The sequence below is a fragment of the Gymnodraco acuticeps genome, unplaced genomic scaffold, assembly GCF_902827175.1.
Source record: "Gymnodraco acuticeps unplaced genomic scaffold, fGymAcu1.1, whole genome shotgun sequence".
Classification (NCBI taxonomy): Eukaryota; Metazoa; Chordata; class Actinopteri; order Perciformes; family Bathydraconidae; genus Gymnodraco; species Gymnodraco acuticeps.
Window position 1 is genome coordinate 105,534 of NW_022990094.1, and position 12,229 is coordinate 117,762.

The window sequence follows — 12,229 nt, forward strand, 5'->3', positions numbered from 1 at the left end:
CTGGGAGATGGACATTCTAGCAGCCGGGAGAGAAAACAACAATACAACTTTCAAATACTTCCATCGAAAGCACATTTTGATGTGAATTGACCCAGAAGCAGTGTTGGGAGAAGTACTCAGATCCTTTACTTAAGTACATGTACAAATACTATGGTCTTTAATACTCCACTAGAAGTAAAAGTCCTGATTTAAAAAAGTAATTGCATTAAAATTAACTTAAAGTAAAAGTACTCATCCTGCTCAACAACCTACTTCAGAATAATATAAAGTATAAAACAATTTTCATCTAATCTAAAATTGTACTTGTTGCAGAATGGATCTTTACATAGTATTATATAATTATGGTTATTATACTATCCAGTTTGTATACATGAAGGAGCATTTTAGTATCGGTAGAGTGTCAATTTGGAGCGATTCAAATATGTGACATTGTGTAGATTAGTACTTCAGTACCACATTATACCATAACAGCGTATCATGTGTTATTACATGTACAAAGTAACTAGTCACTATGATGTTAAATAAATGTAGGGGAGCAAAAAGAATGATATTTGCCTCTGAAATGTAGAGGAGTAGAAGTATAAAGTAGCTTTAAAAGGAAATACTTAAGTAAAGTTAAAATATGTCTGTATACTGTAGTACTTAAGTACACTACTTGAGTAAATGTACTTACTTTTCACCACTGCCCAGGAGCCACTAGATGGCAGCATGAAAAGACAAACTAAAACAAACTATTATGTTTTGAGTTAATCAAAAACAACTCAAACAAGACGAATACAAATCATTATTTAATGTACAAGAAAGAAACTTAACATTACAGGCAGACGAGTGCACACATCTTAGCAAACGGAAAAGGCGTGACCACGGTACCACATCAATGACGTCCTGAGGTGAATCTGTTAGGGTTAGTCTACTGCTGTAACAACACTAAGTCTCCACCAGAAGTAGTGGCACATTTTTCCACATAATGCTGGAATAACAAAAATCACATTTACAAAGCTGTCAACCAGCTGATCAGCTGTACTCTAATGTTGGTAGTACCATCTAAAACACTGCTATATTATTACGGTAGGTTCTCTGTTAAAAGCTAAGGAGTCACAGTTTACCAACTTTATCTTTTAGCCAAATATTAAAAGCTAATATAGTGCAAACATATAAAAGCTGCTGCTCAGTTAGCTTGTACCTTTTTAATGAGACCCACACTTATTTCCCCCCATACACCTGATAAGATGTAAGTAAAAAAATGCTAGTTAATTATTAACTAAGGTAAATGGACGTGACTCAGGAAGAAAGAGGCAAACTAACACTGCTGGGCGAAAACAAAAACTATAAAGACCCAAACTATGTGTTTTATGAAAAAAAGCTTGAATATAAAAGGAATGGATACTAGTGTGTCTAAATGCCTTTAAACACTATTCTTGGTAAATACTTCTAAAAGGGGTGAAAACACATTATTGCTGACAGTTAAATCTCCGAGTGGAGGCGAGTGCAACAGATTGATAGCATTTGCCATCATTTGATAATTCGTAGTCTGCTAGAACAATTAACAACAAGATTATTCAAGTTTTCAGAGGAAGTTGAACACTCCATTGTACTTCTTCACAGTCCTGTGAACAACACACACTGCGCCTCTCGGTTTTCTTCCAGCTGTCCTTCGTCTGCAAAACAGCCACTAGACCAGCCTTGATCTCACGTCATGGCGCCAAGTCAGATGCTCACAGTGTCACTTCATTAGCAAGGAACACTATTATTACCAGTCACATTCAGTTTAAAGCAGGTACCAACACAGGAGTCTGAGCAGAGTGAACTCAGACGTCTGTGGTGCGGATGCCGTCGTCGTCCAGGCTGAAGGGGAAGCCGGTGCGAGGCTGCGGCTGCGAGCGGTGCCTCCGACGCCCGATGGCCACGTCTCCGGACGCTTTGAGCATGCCCAGTCCGCTGGAAGCTGCTGGAGGAGCAGTGGGGCAAGGGTTAGGGGCGGAGAGGGAGTTGGAGGAGGAGGATGTGGAGGAGGAAGTGGAGGAGGAGGAGAGAGAAGGCAAGGTTGGTGCAGAGCTGAAAGCACTGTCGTCATCCTCTGCGTCCAGGATGGAGGGCTCGCAGGACGGGACGGGGGTCCAGGGCTGCCAGCCGGGGGCCACGGAGCAGGACTTCATCAGGACCGGTCGGAGGTCTTGCCCCTGCTGACCTCGAGACGCTGAGGAGGCATTGGGATTACGATAGAGAGAGGACGCACGCATAAATGATAAGCCCTGCAAATAGGAAAGAAAGATATAATCATATTAGAGGATTACTTTTCTCACAGTGTAGGAATACTCTGTTACAAGTGAAAGCCCTGCATTCAAAATGTTACTCAAGTAAAAGTACAAAGGTATTGGCATCTAAATATACTAAAAGTACTGCAGATTAGCCCATTTCTCAATCATATACAGTTTATCATATGTTTTGATAGTAGCAAAATATTGAAAGTAAGCCTCAATATTGAACTTAAAGGTGGGGTAGGTAAGTTTGAGAAACCGGCTGGAGATACACTTTTAGTTATATTCCATGGAATGCTCTTAACATCCTGATAACAATGAATATCTTAAGTGCTTTGACAAAAAATCCATAAAAAAACATTATCTGTGGAAGCCGTAGTACTGTAAAAAGCACGACCAATCATTTTAGCCGGCCCGGCTAAAATAACTGGATGGCCTACCTGCCTTTCAGCCTTCCATCTGTGCACAAACTTTTCTCGTGCCCTCATTGGTCATGTGCGCGTTCGTGTGTGTTGGAGGAGGGGCTCAGTAAGGAAGTGACAGATTGTTTCCGGCTGTGTATTTTCAAATTCTAGCGCACTCAAGCTGGTTTCTCCAAAATTACCTACCCCACCTTTAAGTATAGTACTTGAGTACATCTACTTAGTTACTTTACACCACTGGGAGAGTTGACGTTTACCTTGGGGGGGCCCCTGAAGTCCTGGATCTTCATCTCAATGTCCCTGATCCAGCCATGCATCTCCTCTGGAGAGTCCGTCTGCAGGGAGACAGCAGCACATCAAGCCTTGCACTAACTTCACACGGGCTTTTATACTGGTTTGACCTTTTGTGTTTTATCGCTGGTCATATCGTTTATAGTTAATTATATTTTTCTTAAAGTCATCAAATGCCAATCACAAATAAGTGATCCTTAAAACTGCAGCCAAATAAATGTTTGAAGCTATTAGGTTGAGTTTCACCACTGCATAGTAAGTAAAGACAAAGAATAACATTCCAAACAATACTGACAACAAACTGTTCTAGATAATTAAGCAAAAACAGACGTACCACTATTATTAAAAGATGGTTTTTAACTTTGATGTCTGCATTACCAATGTGGTCACAGTGTGTGTTCAATCTATTCTTGGTTATGTGTTTGTGCTTTTGTCTGTTAGCTTAATGTTTGCCATGCTTCCTTTTTCTCTCTCGCATAAACAAAAATAAAAGCGCTCATGCTTGCAGGCTGTCTCTCTCTCTCCAGTACCTCCTATCTGATCCGACCCAACTGTCTCAGTCAGCTGTTCTCCCAGGGGGGGGCGACAGGAAGTTATTGTCCTTATGCTAACAGATGGCTTTGCCCGTTTCACAAAAACAAACTTTTAATTCCCTAAAAGAGGAGCTCCTGCCACACATCAGCAGCAGAGCATTGAGAGAAAACAGCTTCAAAACATCAGGACGGATACAGCTGAGACTATAGACCCTCTACGCTTTACCGTCAAAATAACTTGTTTATTGTCGTCAATGCTTTCATCCAGAGCCAAATAGCATCCAACATATTTTAAAACGTGCATCTCTTGTATATTGGAAGTTGGGATTGTACCTGAATGTAGAAGGTCCTGGAGCTGGTGATGATTTCAAACAGGTTGTCTCTCAGCAGCAGATCCCTGATGGACAGAAATCAGAGGCTTAAGAGAAGGCTAGATAGTAGCTGTGTGCCAAAAATCTACAATCTGTATTTTTCTGGTTTCTGAATTCATATCTGTGTAGGAAGTGGTCGGGCGTACACCATACAGTGTTATATCTGTTCTTAATCAGAGTATTCACTAGTAGAGGACCAAATTGTTAGAAAGTAACATTGAGAATTTGGCTCATTGACTCACCCTGACTTCACGAGACATTCATGGACCTTCTGAATGTCCCTCAGTGGAACGGCCCGTAGAGGCTCCTTATCCTGGGACAAACGAAAGCACAATTCAGACGAGGCTAGACAAAGAGAACACACACATTTTAGGGGAAGATACAAAATGCCTGGCTCCTCACCATCTCAGACTTGTAGTAACTAACTGCATTGTCATCCAGGGTGAAAAACCTCCTCTTCCAGCTCTTCCTCTGAAACACACACAGAACCACATTACAGTTTCCACATGCAGCTTTCTTTTTTTCATTAAAGCAGCGTTTTATCAGTTATAAGTGGCTTGGTACTTACCACATTTCCCTGTTTGACACAGTAACCGCACCTCAGCATGCCTGGCCTGTTGCCCTTCCTCTCTCTCCCTTCTGCCTCCTCACACTCATTCTGAAACATTTCACACATGCCATCTTCAATATCACTTCAACAATTGTGGCCACTGTTACCACCATCTTCAAAATATATCAGATTGCACACAACGTGGTTTTGGAGGCCAAGAGCAAGCTATACAGAACAAAAACTATGCTTAGAAACACTTCTGTCTTCTAACGCCATCCGTGTCACCTTTCATATCTTTATATCCAGGCTTGGGGAGTAACGGTTTACATGTAACGGGATTACGTAAACAGGATACAAGAAAAAAAGGTAACTGTATTCCCTTACAGCAGGGGTGTCAAACTCAAGGCCCGGGGGCCACATTTGGCCCGCGACTTCATTTTATGTGGCCCCGCAAGAGCTTGCAAAGAATGTAATACGTTTATTATACGATTAAATGCCGCTTTACAGAATCAGGTTGCCCATAAACTACATGTCCCACAATGCATCTCGTTTTGTGACATGCGCACTGAAGAGTCTTGCAATTATTTGCTTTCAGACGTAGTTAATTACTAAGTCATTATCCTATCCGATAATAATCCAATTCAGAGGCAATAATGTAATATAACACATTATTTTATATATATTATATATATGTATATTTATATAGTTACAACCGGCCCTTTGAGTGCAACCATAATGCTGATGTGGCCCGCGATGAAATTGAGTTTGACACCCCTGCCTTACAGTGACATTAAAAAATACGTAATCAGATTACTGTTATATTTCTGCTTTGTAAACTGTACTGTTCTGTAGGCCAACAGTTTAAGTGTGAAACTATACGCCTACTTTTTGATACTAAATATCTTGGTTTCTTCTTTGCTGAGGTTACATCGTTCTGGTGTTTACATAATACACTTCAGTAAAACACATCTTATTGATATTTCCTTTCTCTTTTATTTATTTGCATTGCATTTGATATCGAGGTAATCCAAAATTAACGGAGAGTAATCAGATTACATTACTTTTATTAAAATATCCCTCCTAACCCTGGTTGTCTCCTAGCTTCCTCTCCATTACCTGGATGGGGGTGTGCACCACCACGCCCCCGATGATCTCAGTCTTGTAGGCGTGTTGTCTCTTCACTCCCTGAGCGTCACTGATGACTGCGGTCACATCGGACCTCAGGGGGGCGGGGCCAGATCTGGGAACCTGTGAGCAGAGCAGCACGTAGACTTACATATACTAGTGTGGCCTTAACAAGTGGAGCTTAGTTAGTACAGCTTGCTACTCTTTAACAGGGGTCAGAGGTTAAATTCCAACTGGGACTCTCCATGCGGCAAACAATGCAACTGTAAACATCCAACACAGTCTAAAGGGTTGTTTCAATGTAAACATCCTTAACCTGGGAAAGGTTATGGTACAATCAATTAACTTTGTTTGCAAATACAATAGTTTTTAAGCAACCTTGTATATGAGGTCCATTTTGTGGAAAACTGCAGTAATTAAAGAAGGAAGAGGAAGAGGGGTCACATTATACTAAATGTAAAAAAACAGGTTATGATAAGTAACTAAAGGGGCTATTCCTGAAAACGAGACATTAAAATTGATCATGTGAAATTAATTTCTCAGTGCTTTTCTTTCTTTACTGCATTTAAAATGGTGTCCCTCAGCTTTAGGAAGTACTTTATTGGTTCCATTGAGGCCAAGGAAGCTGAACAAAGGCGTTAGAGAAGCCCTGCCATCAAAGAGGAAGTGAAAGAGAGAGTAAGCGTTGCAGCTTCCTATGTCAGTGGGCAGGTGAGAGAAAAAGAGATAGACACTCTGTCATTTGCCATTCAACAAGGACTCTCTCATCTCGCCGAAATATTATGCAAATGTTCAAACCTAATATGCATGGCACTCACACACGTAAAGACAATGGTGTTTTTGACACTTCCACCACAGTGACATGAGTTTTATCGCTTACATTTATGCACATTCACAATTTCCTCATTCAACAAGTGTCACAGGGTTTTTGTGGGCAGCCTGCTGGCATTTTCGCCCACTCAGGCCAAACTGGTTTCAGGCACATCACCACAAACTGCAGCTTCCTGTGCTCAGGTGGAAATAATTCTCTTATCAAAGGGTTAGGGAGTGTGTGTCACACTCACAGTGATCTTGCTGGCTTTATTGAGAGCCGCCACCCAGTCCCTCATGTCGGTTACATCGTTGGCTTGTAGGAAGTACCTTCGAGAAACTGCATTGATAACTGCAGAAATAGACAATAAAGAACTCCATGAATATCCATAATAACTTCATTATATCATATTATCACGTGTCAATACGTTTCATGCGTTACTGCATAAGCAACATTCAGCGTGTCTCCCTGTAAAAACTCACCAAAGCAGAACTCTGTCTTTGGCTTTTGCTTCAATGTAGCTTCGCTCACCTGAGATACAAAGAGAGATGAGGAGACAAAAGGAAAGGAGTGATATCAGAGGAGAGAAGAGGAGACAAAGGAAAAGGAGAGCAGACGAGTGGAGAGGACAAGAGAGGAAGCAGAGGAGAGGACACAAACAGAGAAGAAAAGCCCAAGAACAGACAAAAGAAAAAGCGGAGAGAAGGGAGCGTAGACAAAAAGAGAGGAGAGTTAAGAGGAGAAACACGTCATATCTTTGCAGACTTTTTGACTCAGAGTGTCCAGGGAGGAGCTGTCAGCACTACTCTAGTGCAGCCAGATGTCATTATCTCTGGTTAGCTCATGGAGCGCTCTGACATCTGGAAAACTTCACAAAGTCTACCTCGGCATGTGACCATTAACTATAGATAATGCCAATCTGTGCTCCCTATTTACATGTTTATATTTGTATGAAATTCTGTGTCCAAACGGCTGAGATCTGCTGCACAGGCAGTTCACTACTACAACCCACACTAAAGGGAAATGGTTTACCTTCGAGATGTAGGTTAGTCTCAGGCTGCCAACAGAGCTAGCTCCACTGGGCAGGTTCTGCATGCAAACACAAACACATACACTCGTCATTGGCTCAGAGTCCAAGGTTACACACTCCTATTGGTCAATTTCACTTCCTCTTGCTGTTTGTGCAAGTGTGTGTCATGCATTTTTGAGTGGAGCACCTGAGGGTTGTCCATATACCACAGCAGAGCATTTTCCTGGGTGTCGAGGATGAAGTATCGCCTCTGGAAGCGGCAGCTGTTCTCCTTCTCCTCGACGTCCAGGAAGCCACACACACGGTTCAGCCGGTCCACGTACGGCATGCTGCTGCTATCACATATCACCAGGACACACACATGGACACACACACAGACAGAAACTCAAGTCAGATGAGAAGAATATATAGAGAGGAGCAACAGAAAGAGATGGTATAGGACAGATAGGCAGAGAGGCAGATGTGGAGGATAAACTAACTTTCATTTACTGCTGAAACACACACACACACACACGCACGCACGCACGCACGCACGCACGCACACACACACAGGAAGAAAGAGACCCACTCCTACTCAGCAGTTTTTCATGTGACGTGATTGAGGCCGAGCAGCAAACCCCGAAGCCCGAGGCTGAGCTGAGGCCCTTCACCACAGCCAAAAATTACAGACTGCACTCAAGATCTGCACACACGCATATTTCCACTGGCCAGGGAAGAGAGAGGAGAGGGAGGGAGGAATGGGAAAAGGGGAGAGGGGAGAGAGCTGGTGAGATGTATTCATTAAGACGATGCCGGCATATGAATCACTGAGCTGCTGACCAATTTAAAAAAAGACTCATTCAGCTCGGACACTCAGGTACGCTGATGATAATTTATTTATCTTTGCTTTCCAGGGAAGTACTTTTTTTATTTTTGAACGGGAGTCAGAAGACTTCTGGCCTACAGAAAGCTATATTTTATCATCTCGTCCTTCTTAAGTTGCGGAAGGAATCAGTCTCTACACTGTTGCTCCTTTTTCATCTCTGCAAACGTAACATGAAGTACTCACAGATGCACTGATCAAAAGATGCAAAGCAGATTTTCTTTTTTTCCCCCACAAGTTTCAAATGTTCTGCTTCCCCCCCCACTTAAATGTAACTGGGCTACAAAGGTAATATGATAGCAAACTAGGCCACATCTGTGTCTAATTTTTTCATATATTAAGAACAAAAAATATAACATTACAGTCAAATAAAATATATGGTCCAGACTGAATGACTGAGGCCTCTGCCAATACTTTTACAAGACTGTCATACATTTCCAGGAACCATTCCAATGAGTACAAACACACATGACCCAATGAACAGACAGAGAAATAACAGCAGCCTCTTAAACTCATCTTCCCTGTCCCGGTGAAACTCCGGTAAATAATTTCATTTCTGAAACAGCTTTGAATAATTAGTGGCCTGGGTTTCGGATGTGTTTGTCATGCAGCCTTCATTACATTTGCCATTAAAATAGGTCAAAGATTCAAACCATTTTGCAGAAACTCTGAGTGGAATGGAAAAGAGAAAAGGATGCCGCATAGGTCACACAACCACACACGCTAGGGCCACACACACACACACACACACACACAATTTCATGAGGCGGACACTGGCCAATCACACACACACACACACACACACACACACACACACACACACACACACACACACACACACACACACACACACACACACACACACACACACACACACACACACACACACACACACACACACACACACACACACACACACCACACACACACACACACACACACACACACACACACACACACACACACACACACACACACACACACACACCACACACACACACACACACACACACACACACACACACACACACACACACACACACACACACACACACACACACACACACACACACACACACACACACACACACACCACACACACACCACACACACACACACACACACACACACACACACACACACACACACACACACACACACACACACACACACACACACACACACACACACACACACACACACACACACACACACACACACACACACACACACACACACACACACAGTGTGGCTGGATGCCATGTGCAGATTGCAGCAGTAATATCAGTGTCATGTCATCATGTTTAACCACATTCAGGCCAGTGAAGTGAAACCCACCTACACTCAGTTTACATCTGCTGTCTTTGTGGACAAGGTAAACCTCTTTTCTGAAGCACAAACTGATTGATGTCAGCCATACTCTAGCAGTTTTGTTAGGTTCTTCTATGAAGTTCAAAAGAAAGAAAAAAAACAGGCAAAGATATCTTGACTTTGAGCTTCACACTTGCTCAGTCCTACACCTGAATGAAACTCAGTCTAGAAACTAAACTAAACTAGATACCATATGGATCATTCTCTCAGGTTTAACAATCTCTATAGAGGTTCACAACAGTTCAACTTAAAGCTGAATGGATTGACCGGCAACAAATCCAATAATATAACTCTAGTTAGAAATGTGAGCATTGCTCATGTGTTTGAGGTAAAGCTCATTTGAACAGCTTCATACACTTTATATAAGGCCTCACATTTTAGGGATTGCTCCAAAATGATTTGTTTCTTTCAATTTAGGATGTTGTTTAAAAGTGAAAATGAGGGTCCATTGATTTTATTAATTAGAGCTGGGGAGGGCCTCATCTTATTTAAAGTGACAGCATACATTACAGAATTTAAAACTGCACTTGTAATTTGTAACTTTTAGTAACACAATGTTACTAAACTAGCTTAACTGCTATGCACTGTTGCTTATTGTCGATTTATTTGACGTTGTATTGCTGAGGCTGTGTTGCTGATGAGGGTGACCTTGAGTGCCATGAAAGGCTATTCTTATAATTAAAGTTAAGCTACAAGGTCAAGCCGTCCACAGATCAAAAATAACGCTGTACAAATTACAATATTTAACTCTGAAAAGTGGTGGGTTCAAAATAAGAAGTAGCTAAAAATAACTCAAAATTGAAGATAAATCGTAATATATTTGGGATTGGTTTTGACAAAACAGGCTACATGATGACGTTACCTTGGGCTCTTGGAAGTTGTGGCATATTTCAACACTGTCACTGTTATTTAAGAACAATTCATCTTCTTTAATGCTTTCTAGTGACAGCTGGGTGTTCACATTATTGACCACAGTGGAGGCACGAGTTTCACACCACTGAGTAAACAGCGGATCATGGGCTTGTTGCACACATAACGTGATTTTGAGTATTACAAAAAAAGTTTAAATGTGATCTGGCAGACAGACAGCTCAGATGACCTGCACTGACTCACCAGATCCAACAACGGCCTGCCACACCTACATTATTATGGCCTCATAACACACACTCACGCACACACACTGAGGCGGGAGCACACACACGCACACAGACACAGAGTCCCAAAGCACTTACCCAGTGTGGAGTCAGTGTGCGCCACAGCCAGCGCCCCGCACGGCTCCGAAGCACAGAGGAGAGACCCGAGTCCGGTGAACAACGAGCATGTTAGACAAAGTTTTACTAACTTTTAGACACCGCGTACAGGCACACAGCCGGCGTGCAGCTCTCTGTCTGTTTGTTTGAGTGATCTGCTTAGAGAATAATTGTCTTTTTTCCGGGTTGGACGTTTCGTTATTAGAATAAACCAGCCCCGGATGTGATCTATGCGTCCTCTGAGCCCCGGGTCCTCCTCCTCTGCTCTGATCTCTCAGTAGAGGAACTGCACTGCTCAACACATCTCTGCTTATTTTGTTTTTTGTTTTTACACACGTGTTTAGGGGCTATTATTTAGAAAATACATAAACCGTGCGCATTATCTTTCTTCCTGGAACTGCGGGCGATATGTTATCTCTTCAGGTAGCAACTTGAGAACTGGGTCGAACACACACACACACACACACACACACACACACACACACACACACACACACACACACACACACACACACACACACACACACACACACACACACACACACACTTGTTTCTTATAAATGAGCAGACAGGGAGTGTAAACCTGGATTAACAGGTCTAGATAGTGTAGAATAATAGTTTCATTCATTCACGAATGTATAGCTGTCACTTTGGTGAGGTTCACTTAATTAAAGTGTATTCCAAATATTTTTTAAACAAAATATTAAGAAATAATAGAAAACCCAAATATATAATCTGGTCTTCTCTTTGTGGAAATATGATGCACTTCAATGCAACTTTATGCCTATGGTAAAATATATCTTAAATAAGTTTGTAACATTCAAATAGCTTTTTCTTTAGCTTCAGTTGCTTGTTTGGTTAAAAGCCAGCAGTTTTAGTGTGAACATCATTGTGTTCTTCATATATGAGCTCTGGTCAAAGGGTTGTCAGTGTTAACATACAGAACAAGTGTCAGCCATTATAAATATAGCAAAGCGACACCTCTGAACAAAGCAAACCACTATGAATCATAGAGGCCCATGAGAAACACATATGCAGAAGTGTAGTGTTATAAATGTAGTAGTGTGGCCAAGGGTCATGACTCAAAGCTGTTGGAGGAAGGTAAGATGTGAATTATGAAGCATGTTTTTTTGGTAGTTAAATTCCTGACAGATAAATATGTCTTTGAATGTTGTAGGGGATTCACACAAATACTTGACTACCTCATAGTTTAGCAATAGCAATTGAGTCCTTATGTATATATCTGCTAAAGTAGGAGTAGCATAGTGACGAATGTTGTGGTGTACAGTACTTCAGTATTGCTTCACTGTCATTCCTCCTTAACAAAGGTGATCACAGTGTCTGTGGTGAAACTC

General features: G+C 41.8%; 1 protein-coding gene across 3 annotated transcripts; it reads right to left on the minus strand.

Moving 5' to 3' along the window:
- Positions 1–775: 775 nt before the first annotated feature.
- Positions 776–11,107, minus strand: si:ch211-204d2.4 (uncharacterized protein LOC100003662 homolog). Of its 3 annotated transcripts, none has more exons than XM_034216387.1 (12): positions 10,857–11,107; positions 7,579–7,726; positions 7,394–7,450; positions 6,844–6,892; positions 6,615–6,712; positions 5,542–5,673; positions 4,444–4,533; positions 4,278–4,346; positions 4,118–4,188; positions 3,838–3,901; positions 2,938–3,015; positions 776–2,252 (listed from the first exon to the last, which is right to left on the minus strand). In XM_034216387.1, exons 2-12 carry the CDS (start codon positions 7,717–7,719, stop codon positions 1,809–1,811), a joined length of 1,293 nt encoding a protein of 430 aa, XP_034072278.1. In that variant the 5' UTR covers positions 7,720–7,726; positions 10,857–11,107; the 3' UTR covers positions 776–1,808. The 3 variants fall into 3 exon arrangements, with proteins under 3 accessions (XP_034072278.1, XP_034072279.1, XP_034072280.1); XM_034216388.1 differs by having other exon boundaries at positions 7,579–7,723; positions 10,857–11,100; XM_034216389.1 differs by lacking the exon at positions 7,394–7,450.
- Between the last annotated feature and the right edge of the window lie 1,122 nt (positions 11,108–12,229).